The sequence below is a fragment of the Sturnira hondurensis genome, unplaced genomic scaffold (assembly GCF_014824575.4).
Source record: "Sturnira hondurensis isolate 20B ecotype Veracruz unplaced genomic scaffold, ASM1482457v3 Scaffold0000648, whole genome shotgun sequence".
Classification (NCBI taxonomy): domain Eukaryota; kingdom Metazoa; phylum Chordata; class Mammalia; order Chiroptera; family Phyllostomidae; genus Sturnira; species Sturnira hondurensis.
Window position 1 is genome coordinate 245,237 of NW_028073279.1, and position 17,399 is coordinate 262,635.

The window sequence follows — 17,399 nt, forward strand, 5'->3', positions numbered from 1 at the left end:
CAAGGAAAATATACAATGACTGCTGGGCAGCTTTGAGGGACCTCTGACTACATGAGAGTCAAAACCAGTGACTTTTAGGAAGAGGGATCTGAATGGCAACAAGGAGCAAGGAGGACACACACTCTAACCTCCCAAGTAGGAGCAATGTGAAGAGAACGAGCACCACTTAAGAGGTCTGTGAAACAGCAGTCACAACAAAAAAGAGACAGGTTTCCGTTAAAACTCACAGACACAAACAACATTATGGTATTTAACAGAGGGAATGGCAAGCTTAGGGATTGGTAAAGGGTCAAATATGTGGTGAGGGAAAAAGATTCGACTTTGGGTGGTGAACAGAGATGATGTATCATAGAACTGTACACTTGAAATCTATATGATATTATTAACCAGTGTCACCCCAATAACTTTAATTCTAAAAATGGGGAAGAAAAGTAAGTACTGACTCACAAAAACATTGGTTCACACAAACAATAAAAGTAAAGGCTGGTGGGAGAAAAGTCTTGACAGAGCAGGAAAAATTCCAAGGCTTCAACTGACTCTTACTGATAGAAATACGGAGTTTTGTAAAGCAGTGGTCTTATGAGGGCACATGGCCAATCACTTGACCTCTGTCCTTTAGAGTGTGTACAACAGTGGTTCTCAACTAGGAGAAATTTTGGCCTGTGGAGACATTTGGCAATGCCCAAAGACATCATATTGTTAAAATTAGGGGGGTGCTAGTGGCATCCAGTGGGTAGAACCCAGGGATGTTGCTAAAAATCCAACAATGCACAGGACAACAAGATTTATCCAGCCCAAAATGTCAACACTGCCAAGGTTGAAAAATCCTGCTGTAGAAAGATTGTCTTACCACAAGCACCCGGGCAGTCTCTTAACCTCTTACATCACTAGCGATTTCCTCCTTGTTTTTTCTTTTTTGTCTCCCTCTTCAACCTTTCCCTGCCTTGTCAGCTTGAAGAAGCTGCTCTGAATGTTACAGCTGCAAGGAACAAAATGTTGCCAACACCACATAAGTGGGGAGGCAAATCCTTCCCTTGCTGAGTACTCCAGACGAGTTTCCAGCTTGGAGGACACTTGTATCTGCAGCTTTGAGACCCTAAGCAGAGGACCAACCTAAGATATGCATAGGCTCCTGACCCACAGAAACTATAAGGTAACAAATATGGGTAGCTGAGGCTGCTATGGTTGTGGTAATTTGTTACACAGCCATAAAAAAAACCCATAATACAGAGTATCTTTGCAGTTTGTTTCTTCAAAGCCAGAAAGAGATTCTCTCCAGGAAGAATTAGGAGACAATTCTCTGCTGGCCTCTACATCTCTGCCTACCTTATAAGCAGAGGCATTGACTGCCTTTGTTTCTGACAATCTGTTCAAGGTTGTTTGTACAGTGAGCAGGCTTGAAAGATACAGAACAACAGGCAACTTTGCTTATAGTCTTGTAAGATTAAAATGGTGTCATCCTCCATAACAGCAGGCAAGTATGCTTATTTCCCATTAGAAAAGACTCTGGTTCCCTAAGTCCAGCAGTTCTCTCTTGCAATATACTATACATAGGAAATAAAGCTTGGGGAACCAGAATAAGAAAATCCTGATCAGGCTACTACCATTGCTTTGAGCACTCAAGTCCTTTCTTTCTGACCCAGGAGTCTCGTATCTTCTGTCAGCATTCACGAAACCCTGTCAGGCTAACTTGTTAGTTTGCAAGTAGGGTAGAATATCAGATCACTTATAGTTCTTGATACTACTATACTGTAACTGATTTTTTAACCTAAATCTCACACTGGATCATAAATTTCTTTGGCTTAGGGACTTACTTCTTATAGTATCCCTAGCACTTACATGCTTGGTAAAATAAAATAACTTGTTGAATGAATAAAAAAATGTATGGTTTCGAGTATTCTATATGGCAATCTGAAGTCAATTGAGAAAAATTAAAACTTATTCAAATAAAGCAGAGAACTTGGGTAAGACTTGAAAAAATGTTTAATATTGACATTTTCAAATACTGCAGAATTTTCAATGTTTATAATGAGAAACACAAACTTTCTTAACACGATACATTAAATAGTATAGTCATAAATATTACATAAAGAAAAGACATTTTAGCTACTTCCAGTAAGAAATTTTAAGCACTACTCTCAATAAATATTTATGACCAGAAAACTGCATTGTCTAAAATCAATATTCTTGAAGGAAAATATAATAAATCATCTTAGGCAAGTAATTTCATGCTGAAGATTTTCAGAGAACATTTAGTTTATTCAGAAGTTGTTGCCTTTAAAAGGCATAAAAAATCTAGACACTAATAATGAAGTGCTTTTCCAAAACATCTTGACATTTTCTAACTGTTACATTACATTAAGACAAGTTATATCATGCCTTGGTCAGGTAGCTCAGTTGGTTTGAGCCAAGGTTGTGAGTTTAATCCCCAGTCAGGGTACATATAAGCAACCAGTGAATGCAAATATAAGTGGAACAACAAATCAATGTTTCTTTCTCTTTCTCTCTCTAAAATCAATTTTTAAACAGACAAATTATATTACAATGTATAAAAATATACCATAAAATGTATATATAAACATACCGTGTCTTGCTTTGGAATTTGGACTAAAACAGAAAGAAGCTGCTCTGTATCAAGAAATCTTGATATAACTGAAATAAACAAAAATATGAGCATTTAAATTTTGTTGTAGTTTAAAATATAGACTATGTAAAATATCCTGAAATAATACAATAGAACAGTTCTACCTGCAATATTGTTTTAATTGTCTTTATCTATCTTACAAGTGCCAGGAATAAAGCAATAAATCCTAATGGTCATTTACTAATTTTGATTACTTACTCTCTGCCTTCCAAATTTGATACTATTAATCACCCCATTCTTCTTGAAACACTACATCTCTGGCTTTTTGATTTTCTCTCCACCTTTTTAATCTCTCCACCTTTTTAATCTCTAACTTTTCTTCCTGATACATAAAAGCATTAATTTAAAAGCATAAACCACTGACCATGTAACACTCCAGAAGTTACCTAACTCCTCCATTTTAAATGTGGATAATGACATCTACCCCCTATGCCTGCTGTGAGGATTGAGACAAAGTGTGTAAAGTACCCCACACATACCAGAGCTCAAAACTTATTTTATTCTTTCAACTCATTTTCCAGCTTAAAGTATTCTATAAAAGTAAATGTATAGAAAATTATAACTTATCCCTTTTAAATATTCCCAAATTGTTTTTTTTCTTAGACATTTAATATACGGGTCTTTTAAGAATGCATCTCTTCATACTTAAAATATAATAAACATAATGACTCATTGTTATTACAATCATAATATATAACCTCAAAAGATTTTGTGTAGACTTATTGACACTTTACAAAGTGGTTCCAACTTGTTATCCTTTAAAAAAAGTTTCGGCAGGGATTGAGTGCGGGCCTGCGAACTAGACAATCACGGTTCGATTCCCAGTCAGGGCACATGCCTTGGGTTGCGGGCCAGTTCCCATCATGGGACTCACGAGAGGCAACCATACATTGATATTTCTCTACTTCTCTCCTTCCTTTCCCTCTCCTTCCTAAAGATAAATAAATTAAAAAATCTTAAAAAAAAAGTTTTGTCACTTGCTTTCTGTTCAACTGCCTAGTCTTTTGATAATTTTCAGTTTGTCTACTTCTAGCACTGTGTCCTTTTCTAACTTGCAATTCAAGAGTAATTTATATTTAAACTATTTTTTAAAATTAGAGTAAACAGGCTCAGTATATACTACTTTTATATTCTTCAATGTGACATAATGCTATGGTGACATTTTACATGTGACTCTACTAGATTCTTAAAGTTCTCACTTAGACTGGCCTTCCTCTTTTTGTCTCTTTCTTTTTCCTTTTCCCAAATCTATCATAACCACCAAAATAGTTTTTCTAAAATAAGGACTTGATCATACTACTCTCTCAGTTTAAAACTATCAGCTCCCTAAGTTTTACATGATAGGATCCAAATTTCTTAGTATTATACAAAAGCCCTTGATAAGCTAATCCCAGTTCTCATTTCTTACCATTCCCCAAGGCTTCAAGTCATAAATAAGTATTGGCCATACCTTAAACTTAAAAACAACAAGCTTTTTTATATCAATGTAAGTAAAACTGTAGAATATTATCTTGACTCTACCTTCCCCAACTTTCCAGAAAAACAAGTGTAATCTAGAAAGTAATGACTATTCAAGATCACAGCCAGTGGGACTCACACAAGATCTTTATCTCCATTACCACATCTAAAAAATATTTTTGTTGTCCCTATGTGCATCAACATAATTTACACAGGCATGTTCCCTTTGTCTTGAAAGTCATTTCTAGGTTTCTTCTTTGGTCAAAGTCTTACTCATTTCCTTAAGATAAAGCTGTGAATCCCACTGGATTCTATTTTTAATCCCATTTCCTCCTTCTGTGTTCCCATAAAATATCAATAATTACTGCATTTACCACATTGCATCATATATTGGAGTTGTTTCCCTAACATGAATGTAAGATCTTTGATGACAGAAACTTATAGCTTAATCTTCCTTATCTTTTTATCCCTGATATGTATAAAATGCCTATAATAAAGTAGGTACTGGGCTTTTTAATGAGGTTCAGACTCTCATATTTTAATGAACTATAAAAGTTCATCTCCCACCATACTGTATGGTTGTGTTCCCCTACTTTTTACATGCAATGATAAATTATAAACTGTCAAGACAGAAAAAACATAGAGATAGAGCTTGACTAATATTACATGATTAAATGACTTAACACTCCGGGCACTTATGTATTACACAGAATGCCAGGTATAGGTAAGCCAGTAAGATGTTGCTGCAACCAAGAAAAAATTACCAGTTAAAAATGGTTTCCTTGTACCTATCCAAAAGTTCACTAAACACACTGGGATATATTTAAAATATTTAATATTTAAATACTAAATATATTTAATATAACTATATATTAAATATATTTAACAACATTGAAAATGCAGTCACAGTCAATACATTGCCAGGATTTTGAAGGAACTATTTAAAATGTATTGGGAATTGGACTGAGGAAAAACTGTTCAGACTGTAAATGCTTCCCAGAACACCAGGACGGGTGGTTGGGGAATGGGGTATGGAAGACAGCCGAAGCTCCTAGAAACCAGAACTGGATTTGGAACAATGTATATAACTTGCCCTTCCACCTAGAGGTTTAAGAAGAACATTGCACTGCTATGCCAATGAACAAATAGCCAGGTACCAAGGGTAGTTCTCTTACCTCATGTTATAGGTTAGATTGCATCCCCCAGTGAGATATTTTGAAGTCTTAAATCCCAGTACCTGTGAATGTGACCTTTCTTGGAAACTGGATCTTCGCAGATGTAATCAAATTAAGATGAAGTCATTAGGGTGGGCCTTAACTTGACTGGTGTCCTTACAAGATAATCTATTTTTTCTAATAATTTGTATTTATAAAATTAGAGAATATTCATTTACCTGACTGAAGTCCAAAAAAGAGTTCCTCATCTTGAAGTAGCTCTTGAACACAATCTAATCTCATGTTAATGGTTTCCATATCAACTAGAGGTTCTAATATATTAGAACGAAGTCTTCTACTCCCTCCAGGAGTCTTAGTGTAATTCAGAACACCAAAGAGGGTGTGATTATTCCTTTGAAATCACAAGTTTGAAAATTTTCATTAGGTATACAAAGAAAAAATTCAAGAAAATTGCACTCTAACTTTGTAATTGAATAACTATGATCTACAGTAGTGATTCTCACACTTTAACAGGCACACAAATCACATGCATATTCTGATTCAGTAGGTCTGGGATAAGGCTTGAGAATCTACATGTTGGATAAGCTCCGTAATATGCTGTATGTCCATGAACCACACTTTGATTAACAAGGATCAGCAGTATCTTCTTACACGTAACATGTTTTTCCACGGACACAGGCAACAGTGTGGTGATTGCAGTGGGGGGTGGGGAAGGGGTGTGGGTGGAGGTAGATGATGGCATGAGGAGATAAATGGTAATGGAAAAAATAAAAAAATTTAAATTAAAAAAACAATTTTCTCAATATTCAGACTAACATAAAATGTTCTAACCCACAGCATTCCATCAGTAACAGCATGATATCGATAAAAATTTATATAATAAAAATATAGTTTTTCCTGTGATGAAAAGCAAATGATAATAATTAATCCTGAAGGGGGAAAGAACTTTCACATTGATAAAACAAGTATTTAATATAATCACTTGGTTCTAATTTAAGAAATTAGAGAATTACAAATGAAAGGAAAAAATAATCTCAATTACAGAAACTGTTTCTAAAAAAAAAGAAAAACAGGCTTCTGGTCAAGATGGAGGAGTAGGCAGATGTGGTACTCGCAGCCTCCCACAACCACATCAAAATTACAACTGAATTACAGAACAATCATCATTTAAAATTGCCTGAAATCTAGCTGAACAGCAGTCCTTACAACTAAGGGTACAAAGAAAAAAAGCTACATCAAAACTAGTAGGAGGGGCAGAACAAACAATAATAATTAATTATTATTATTTGAGGGGCAGAGATGAGGAATACCAGTGGTGGATAGAAATCAGGAGGGCTATCCTGCTGAGGTGCCAGGATTCCCAGCCCCACACCTGGCCCCCCAGCCCAAGGTTCCAGTGCCAGGTAAAGTCCCCATAACTTCTGGCTATAAAACCCAGTAGGGCCCTGGCCGGTGTAGCTCAGTGTATTGAATGCAGGCCTGAGAACCAAAGGATCGCAGTTTGATTCCCAGTCAGGGCACATGCCTGGGTTGCAGGCCAGTTCCCAGCAGGGGACTCATGAGAGGCAACCATACATTGATGTTTCTCTTTCTCTCCTTCCCTTCCCCTCTAAAGATAAATAAATAAAATCTTAAAAAAAAACAGTAGGAATTGTGGCTGAGACAAAGGACCACTAAAGACCCAGGGGCTCCCTTTAAAGGACTTGTCCCCAAGCCCCCTGCAGAAATTTACTAGTATTCACTCCTGAGCTTCAGCACTGGGAAGTAGCTCTAAAGGCACCAGGGATATAGGAAGGAATTCTCAATCAGGGCATCAGGCCAAGAGAAGGAGGGGCAGCTTTCTTCCAGATTGAAGTGCTGACAGAGGTCATTTTCCTTTTCTGAAACCCCAACCCACCCAATCCCACAGAGCCTGCACAAGGGCATGGACAATCTGAATCTCCATCAACCTGGCTCACAGTATTAGCCCACCTGGTGATTTCCTAAGACCCTGCCCCACCTAACATCGGGGGCCCATCCAAGCTGTTTCCACTGGCTTTACCATACAAATGGCTTGTCTTGGCTCATGTTCAAACTTCCCCAAAATCTTTCAAACAAGCAGCATCTGCCTCACTGTGCCCTGTACCTCTCATTAAGTGGCCCCAGGCCCAGCATTAGCAACAGCCAGCCTTGGTTCGCAGCTTGGCCTCTCCTGGACACCTTCAAGTCTAGCACAAGTAGCAGCCATCTGCAGATTGCTTTGTAACTCATGCCAAATGGCCCCCGGCATAACGCAGGAGGCAGATGACCTTGGCCTGCACCTCCTGGGAGGCCCCAGAGCCAACGCACTCAGCGGACAGCTTCAAACCACACCAAAGCACCACCCAACCATCTCCACAAATAACACACTCAAGGGATGAACTCAGCAGCCACAACAGCCCTGCTGAAGTAAATCTTGCTTCATGAGGTTGGCCCTTGCATAGCTGATCCTCCACAGAAGTTGGTGGTCACAGCCAGTCCTTGTAGAAGACTGGGCTGGAAATAAACCCCACTTAATGATGTACCAACAGCAATAAAGGCTCAACTACAACAGGAAGGTGTACCCAGCCCACCTGAAGGCAGGGGGTCACAGACCTAAAGTGCCCAGCTTGGATGACCAGGAAGGCTACACCACTGGAGCCAGCTGATAGAAGCCAGGACACAGAAGTCCCTGTAGGCCTTGGTAAAAAGTCTGAACTATACTCTGACTGGTGTGGCTCAGTGGACTGAGTGCTGGTCTGCAAACCAAAGTGCTACCAGTTCAATTCCCAGTTGGAGCACATGGCTGGGTTGAGGGCCAGGTCCCCCACTGAGGGCATGTAAGAGGCGATTGATCAATGTTTTTCTCATACATCAATGTTTCTCTCCCTTCCCCTTTCTCCAAAAAATAAATAAATAAAACCTTTAAAAAAAGTCTGGACTATATTCTAACAGTAATGTAAGATATTGAAAGGTTTTAAACAGGAGAGTTCCAAGATCTGATTTCTGGTTTAAAAACATAACACTCTAGCCATTAGGTTGAGAATAGAGTAACTGTAGGAGACTAAGAAGGCAGAGAGACGAGTTAAGGGATACTACAGTAGTCCAGGCTGGCATGATGAAGGTATGCACTAGGGCTGTAGCCTTGAAAATGGTAAGAAATTATCCAGAATTGGTATGTACTCTGAAGGTTGAATGAAGAGGATTATTTTGATAATTGAATCTAGATTGAGAAGAGAGGAAAACAAGAATGATTCTTAAGTTTTAGTCAAGTACCTGATTTTCTATTTGCTATATCAATTTAAACAAATTCTTAGGGAACTACTCAAATTGTGTCCTGGCTGGGATCTCTCATCACAGGCACATTTCTTTTTTTAATTTTTTTTAAATTTTTTGAGAACTTGACTTCTGCAGGAACAAATGAAGTGAGGAGTGCACCCAAACTTGCCATTTCCCATGAAAATCAACAGGTGAAACAATGAACTGAACAAGTGACAAGTCTATGGAAACCTTAGAGCTATTCAGAAAGTTCAGTGTGCGGAATATCCACCTTTTAACCTGACACTCTGACTCAAGTTTGTGAAAAGACCTCAGTATCTCCTTTTCAACTATAATATGACCTCCTGAAGGTAATATATCATATTATTTAATTTATAACAGGAACTCAAGCAATGTTTGATGATGATAAACAATGATTAATTATGAAATGTGACAAAGTGAAACTGAGGATAAAGTACTTTGTAATAATTATCAGGCTTGGTTATTGACTTTCTGTTACCCTATGTTATTCAATGATAGTCTAATTTTTCCAGATCATATTATTTTAATACCTTTTATCTAGCAAGAGGAAAAGTTACTTATTTGCTAAGCTGAAAAGGAATAATAGGTACAAATAAATGTAAACTCCTAAAAAGACTATAATTTTAAACCATTATGATGCAACCATTAAACATCTTTAAACTACAAACGTGTTGAGGACACTCTACTGATGGGGAAATGAAGTTAGTATATATAATATTAATATTACTTTTACCTTTACTAAAAGCAGTACCAACAGTACCAAGACAGATCTAAACTGTTCTTAATGACTAAAATGAATAATAAAATTAGATGACCTAGATTTCTAAGTTTGCAACAGCAAATAATGTCTAGAGATTTCAACATAATCAAAAGTGAAGCCAAGATGATGCACAATGAAGTGACAGTGATATTTAAACAAATATGACTCTAAACTAGCAGCACTGAGCAGTTTAAGATTTCAGTTGTCCAAAGTACTCTTTATGCTCTTCAATTATCTTAATACTAAAATTCACAATCATTTAAAATGTGTCCCTTTTATTCATGTCTGAAGTTGTATTTAATTACTGAAAGCTAAGACTTAACTACTCTAAGCTTACTAATTCTCTCCTTGCATTTACCAATCAGTAATACTGAATAGCTTATAGTTTCTTCGCATATACCATACTGTTATACTGAAAATTGTTCTTTAAGCCCTGACCAGTGTGGCTCAGTTGATCGGGCATTTCCCTGGTCACCAGTTCGATTACCAGTCAGGGTACCTGTCTGGGTTGTGGGCCAGGTCCCCAGCTGGGGATGTGTGAGCATTTCTCACACATTGATGTTTCTCTCCTTCCTTCTCTTTCTTCCTCCTTTCCCCTCTCTTAAAATAAATGAATAAAATCCTTAAAAAAATCATTCTTTCATAACAATGCTTTTTACTATCTTAAACTTTGCAATTTCTTCATTTGGATAACTTCTATTTGTATTTCAAAATATAACTCCCTTCCCTTCTCTCTAAAAATAATAAAATTTTTTAAAAAATAGAAAATCATTGTTTCACAACTTAATGTTTTTTACTATTAAACTCTGCTATTTCTTCATTTGGAAAACTTCTATGTGTACTTCAAAACATCTCACATATTACCTCCCTCAGAATACTTTTGTTAATTATTCCCATTTAATAACCAAGCCCACAAACTCTGTCTTTGCTATGATCCCAACATTTTAATGTCAATTTTTATCACTGTACTTAGCACATATTAATGGCACTATGTGTCTCCTCTAGACTGCCATTCCTTAAAGAGAAAAGACATGTTCACAATTCTTTGTGACAAACTGAGCCCAGATTAATACATTTCGGCTATACCACCACCACAGGTTGTCTACATTATCTTCTAGTAACATTTTTATTTTACTTTAGGTCCCCATGATGAAATTGATTAATGTGTGTGTGTGTGAGTGTCTGTCTACACCTCTCCCTCTCTCTCATTAATGTTGACCATCAATATTCCTATTACCTTTTGTGGTAAATTCTACGGCTTGATCCTGGTACTCTGTCTAATAGTCAGTTTAGGCTACCAGTAAAACCAGCAACTAGTCTAAACACCACAGACCAAGTAGATCCAACTTTAGTTTTAGTTTCTCAAATGACTACAAAGCCCTTGCATATCCAGTATATATTTTAGGCTAATTATTTTAATTATGTGGTATTCTAACTACAATATCTTTTTCCAGCTTTATTGAGGTATAACTAACAAAACTGTAACATAAAGTACACACTGCAATGATTTGCTATATGTACGCACTGTGAAAGGATTCCTTCCATCAAGTTAACACATCCCTCACATGTTTATCAGTGTGTGTGAGAGAGACAGAGAGAACACTTAAGTTCTACTCTCTGAAAAATTCAAGTACCCTTCCCAACCTTAGGGAGAGACTGTTAAAAGAGTACAAATCGTATCATTTTTTATCAAGATAAAACATACATAAAATTTACCACTTCAACCATTTTAAATGCACAATTCGGTATCATTAAAAATACTGTCAATGTTATGTAACCACCACTACTATTCCCAGAACTTTTTCAACATCCCAACAGAAATTCTATATCCATTAAAGAGCACCTCCCCATTCCCCATTTTCCCTGGCCCCTGGTAACCTCCTAATTACTCTGTAAATCCATCCAATGGATTTACCTATTTTATATACCTCATATAAGTGAAATCATGAAACATTTTTCCTTTTGTCTGGCATATTTCACTTAGCATGTTTTTCAAGGCTCATATATCTAGTGGCATAGATCAGAATTTCATTCTTTTTAAAGTTAAATAATATTCCATTGTGTGTACACATTTCATTTTGTTTACTCACTGTCATGCATTGGTGAACATTTGGTTTATTTCCACCTCTTGGCTACTGTGAATGATGCTGCCATAAACACTGATGTGCAAGTATCTGTTTGATTTCCTACTTTCAGTTTTTTGGGTACATACCTGGAAGTGGAATTACTGGATCATATGGTAATTCTATGTACAACTTTTTGAGGAACTACCATACTGTTTTCCAAAGTGACTGTATCATGTTACATCCCCACAAGCAATGAGCCAGGTTTTTAATGTCTTCAAAGCATAACCAACATTTATTTTGCATTTACTCCATAATCACCATCCTGCTGAGTGTGAAGTAGTACATAATTGTGGTTCTGATTTGCACTTCCCAAATGTCTACCAATATTGAGCATCTTCTCATGTGCTTACTGGCCACCTGTATATCTTTTCTGGAGGAAAACCTATTCAAATCCTTTGCTTAGTTTTGCATTGGGACTTTTTGTTGTTGTTTAGTACAAATATATTTTTAATTAAATTTATTGGAGTGACACTGGTTAATAATATTACATAAGTTTCAAATGTGCATCTGTATAATTTGATGTCTGTACAGTCTACTGTGTGGCCACCACATGAAGTCTAGTCTCTGTCTTTTACCATATATTTGATACACTTTACTCATCGTCCTCCCTCCTATGATTTCCCCTGTGGTAACCATCATCCTGTTGTTTGCATCTACAAGTTTGCTTGTTTGTTTTGTTTCATACTGTTCTTGCCTTTTCCCATCTGATTTATTTCACTTACCATAACCTTCTCAAGATTCAGCCATGCTGCTAAAAATGGTAGTATTTCATCATTTTATGGCTAAATAGTACCTTCTTTATCCAATCATCCATCAAAGAACACTTAGGTTGTTTCCAAGTCATGGCTATTCTAAATAATATTGCAATGAACATAGGGATGCATATGTCTTTTTGAAGTCATGTTTGGGTTTCTTTGGGTACATATCCAGAAGTGAAATTACTGGGTCATATGGTAGTTCTATTTTTAATTTTTGGAGGAACCTGGGTATTTTCCATGGTGTCTCCACCAAGCAGCATTCCCACCAGCAGTATGCAAGAATTCCCTTTTCTCCACATCCTCTCCAATACTTATTTCTTGTCTTATTGACAAGTCATTCTAACAGGTGTGAGGTGGTATCTCATTGTTTTGATTTGCATTTTTCTTATGACTTGTGAATTTGAGCATATTTTCATCTATCTGATGGCCATCTCTATGGCTTCCTTGAAAAAGTGTCTATTCAGGTTATCTGCACATTTTTAACATTTTTAAGGGGGAGAGAGAAAGAAAGGGAGAGAAACATTAATCAGTTGCCTCATGTACCCAGTGACCTTGGAATGAACCTGCAACCTAGGCATGTTCCCTGACCAGGAATTAAACTGGTGACTTTTTGGTTTGCAGGACGATGCCCAATCAACTCAGACACACAGGTCATGTCTCTCATTGATTTTTGACAGCCTGAATAAAATGTCTTGTAGGTCTCTTTGCATTGATATAATTAGGCATTCTGCTAGCTTCCTCCATGCTAAAGTCCAATTCTTTTGATACAATTGGGAAGTTCTCATCAATATTTCTTTGGGTAGGCCCTCTGTTCTCTCCTGCTTCTCTTCTCTTTCAGGTATACATACCTATTATCCTTATGTTGCTCTTCCTAATGTTGTCAAGTAGTTCTTAAATTTTTTTACTCTTAGTTCTCTCTCATCTTCCTCCTGGGTCACTTCTAGGTTTCTCTCTGTCTTCCATCTGGTTTACACTATTTTCAATACTCTCTAGTGAATACCTCATGTCCTTTATTGAATTCTTCAGCTCCAGAATTTCAGGTTGGTTCTTTCTTATAGTTTCAATCTCTTTTAAGTATTTCTTCTATTCATTGATGTTATTCCTAACCTCATTGAACTGCCCTTCTGTGTTATTTTATATATCATATTGTCCATCAGGACAGTCCTGAATTCTGCTATGTTGCATAACTGTTCAATGTACTCTAATCCTTTTGTTTCATAACTGCAGTGTTGAATTCTCTGTCATTTAAATCACTGTTTGGGCCCTGACCATTGTGGCTCAGTGGGTTGGGCACCACTTCGAAAACTGAAATGTTGTAGGTTTGATTCCTGGTTAGGGCACATGCCCGAGATGTGGGCCAGGTCCCTGGTTGGGGGTGTGTGATCAGCATCATGTATCAATGTTTCTCTCCCTCCCTCCCCCTCTCTCTAAAAATAAATAATTAAAACCTTAAATCACTGTCTGGTTTCTAGAGATTTTTCATTTTCTTTCTGTGTTCCTAACTTACCTTTGTTATTCACAGCATCTGATGTAGTAAACTCTTTTCTTGTTTAGAATCTATTTTCCTCTCAACAATTTAGTAGGTTGATAGGTAAGGTACTGTCTTTTTGCTATGCTGCTTGGGGAGTCTCAGAATTCTTCACCAGGCTCTGCTGGGGAGTGTTGGGTGGAGGGAGCAAGCTTGCTATCCTATGAATCTGCCCATTTCCAGTAATGGCTGTCACCCTTTTGAGTTATTTAAAGCCTCCCACCTTTCTTTACCAGGCTCTGAGAGGAAGGTGGTGGCAGGGAACAAAGTTGCAACTTGCAGCTCTGCCCCCCTTCCCGTAATGGTGGCCAGCACTGCTGTGTTGTTTAGTTTTTCCCAGCCACCTTTACCTGGCTCTCCCACAATGAAATGGAGCAAGGACAAACCTTTACTCAAAAGAAACAGCTTCTGCCTGTCTTATGCTCCAGCCACAGTGTGAGGCCTGACTTCTCTGCTCGTGCTCTCACTGGAGTTACAGCAAGCTCTGAACTGCATCAGCAGCTGCTATAAGCCTGTCCTTTCCCTATCTTGTGTCACCAAAATGCTCAACTTCAGATGCCCCAATGCATGGATCTTTCAGGCATGTTTGTGTGCTGAGCAGGGGACCATTTGTTAAGTTATAGTTGTCTGATTTGCTGTCAGTTTAAGGGGAAAAACAACGGAGTCCTCTCACTTCGCCATGATGCTTATGCCATTTCCACAAGTGTTTTTTTAATACCTGATTTTGGTGAAACATCTGAAGCATCCAGCAACAACAGCAATCATTCTCCATTAATTTTTTAAAATATATAATAACTATTCATATAAAATGATATAATAAAATATACTGATATATTTTATAAAAAATGGGTGATCTTACCTACAGTCTTGACTATTAATTAGTAATTCAAGGTTTTGGGCTGATGATGAATCTATCATGGCAGTCTGTTCACTACCTTGAAAACAAATCTTCAGAGACTTGGGTGCATAAACTGAATTTTGAATAAACTCAACATATTTTAATAAAGCTGCAACAGCTGCAAGGCAGTAATACCTGCAAGATGACCAATGATACAATACTATAAATCTTTAAAACAAAAAAACTACCATAAAATGAAAACTTTATTTTACCTCAATATCAGGAAAATTATAAATATTTGCATAACACCACTCAAATCCCCCAAAAATACACTAAGTGTTCCTGATTTTTGAAAACTATGTAAATTATCTCCAAAACATAAAACTTGATGAAAACAGACAACTTTCTGAAGTCTGACACTTAAGGGATATTAGATGCCAATAAACCATATGTTAGAAGTCGATATTCAACAGGAATTTGTGTCATTTTTGATGCACCATTCTAAATATTCACATAATGTTGAAAGACTCTGAGCCTTAAAGGTAAGTCGGGAGACCCCAAGGCATAGGAAAGTCCATTACAATCCCAGGGAGGGTAGTCATTGTGATTAACTGAGTAAACAAGTAGTCCAACCTGGCTCAGAGAAAGTGTCTATCTAGCATGTTCTAAGAAATAGCCTTTCCAAAAATATCATTCCCTGTCTCAGATTGAGGCTTTTAGGAGTAAAGGTATGAAGTAACAAAACAAAACTTTAAATGTATTTAACTCCTGTGCCCTCTCATTTCTAGTTTACAATAGCTACTTGAGCTGCTGACTCCAAAGTAAAGTGAGCAGCAACCACTAGGGGACAATAGATTATGACTAATTTGGAGAGATTCTATATAAATTCAGTTAACAAGATATGTCTTGTGTGCAAACCTGAATTAACTATTCTAACTATTTCAATAATTATCCAGTTGTATGATAAGCCAAGCACTTTTCTAGGTGGTAGGAATATGGCAGAGAACAAATCAGACAAAAGATATTATCCTTGTAGAACTCACATTAAACATTTATAACTTTCCTTAAGTTATAACTTACTTGGACTGAACCTCCATCAGAACAGTGCTGAATTCTGCTATGCATAACTGTTCAATGTACTCTAATCCTTTCGTTTCATTGAAGTATTTTCTTTGGACAGTAGTGAAATTTACATTCTGAAAAAAAATTTTAATTTCAAAATGAATTTTTAGCCCTGACTGGTGTGGCTCAGGGTACTAAATGCCAGTCTATGAACAGAAAGCTAGCTGGTTGGATTCCCGGTCGGGACACATACAGTGGTTGTGGGTCAGGTCCCCAGTTGGGGGCATGTAAGAGACAACCAATTGACAGCTCTTGCACCAATATTTCTCTCCCTCTGTTTCTCCCTCCCTTCCCCTCTCTCTAAAAATAAATACATAAATATTTTTAAGATAATAAATAAATAAATGTTTAGTTTCATGCACTTGCCCAAAACTGGCTTGTTAAACACATGTCTGTACATAGCTTAAATATTATATAAAGTTTATTTTTAATGTTTTCCAGAATTAAAAAGTTTTGTTATCTGCAAAAAAGAATGATTATGTGTCTTGCTAAGTGAATGACAGACAGCCTATAGCTCTTACCAAAGTGTATTCACATGAAATTTAACTCAATATGTTAGGAATCATAATAAAAAATAATACAAGAGTCTCTTCCTTCTAGTAATTTTACTCTACAACAACATCATCACACAAAATTTTACAATCAACCTGACATACTTATAATGTGCTAGTTGACTAAAATGAAAACATCAATCCCACCTGTCAAATTTATGAAATGATGTCTACATGAGGTGAATTTAACCTACTTAAAATAAAGTCAATAATGGAATTTGTTTTTAAAAAAGAAAAAACAGCATAAAGTTGTAGAGCAAGAGGTATACTACTTTGAATAAAATTAGGTAAGAAAGGTAATCCAATGCTGTACTTTTAAAATCTGTAAGACTGAAAACAACTGTAAACAGATAGGTAATTTGTTATGTGCCAAGAATATTTTAACAGCTGTCATTGTGAAGACAACAACCCTATGATCTAACTTTTATTAACTATAATTTCCATACAAGTAAAATTCTGAAAAGTAAGTCACTTTTCTAGCATAGTTGATATGCAATAGGCAGCACCAAGCTCCTTGCTCCTAGTTAAAGAGTAGTTACGTTTATGCAGTCCTAAAATTACATTTGGCTCTTTGAACGCAACTGTGAGGCTGATGTGGCCCCTGGTGAAAATGAGTTTGACACCACTGTAGAGGTAATTTATCAGCAGATAAAAAAAAAGATGGTGGTGGGAATGACAGTATGAATACTATCTCTCCAAATATGTGGCTTCCAATTTATACAAGCCAATACATTTCCTTTTTTACTTAAGCTAGTTTAACTTGGTTATTTATAACCAAAACTTGTAATGCTTAATCAAAAAAATAATGGAAGTTTGAGAGGTATGCACTAATAAGGGCGATAGAAAGAAGTTAAAAATAATGAATGAAAGAAACAACATGAGAAGACTTGTCTAATGGAGACAACAGATTTACATGAGGGACAATTTTTAGCAATGAGTGAAACACAGCAAAGCTACTACATAGGATCTCTAAGAGGACCAGAAGAAATCTTACATGACTGCAGATTCTGTATATTAAGAATAATAAAGAACTCACTGGACCCTAAATCTCAGCTTGATTCCAAAAGTGTTGAAGAGGAGTCTGAAAACATTACAAAATACAGTATATTATAAAAATAATTTGCACTCATCAGGAATTATTC

General features: G+C 36.6%; 1 protein-coding gene across 1 annotated transcript in view; it reads right to left on the reverse strand.

Annotated features, from left to right (window-relative positions):
- MSH4 (mutS homolog 4) overlaps positions 1–17,399 on the reverse strand; it is a 74,517-nt gene that overhangs the window by 38,257 nt on the left and 18,861 nt on the right. Inside the window, exons 5-8 of the mRNA XM_037042238.1 lie at positions 15,665–15,780; positions 14,606–14,779; positions 5,496–5,668; positions 2,585–2,652 (exon numbers count right to left, since the gene is read on the reverse strand). Of these exons, the coding sequence (XP_036898133.1) occupies positions 2,585–2,652; positions 5,496–5,668; positions 14,606–14,779; positions 15,665–15,780 (531 nt within the window). The remainder of the gene's footprint in view (positions 1–2,584; positions 2,653–5,495; positions 5,669–14,605; positions 14,780–15,664; positions 15,781–17,399) is intronic.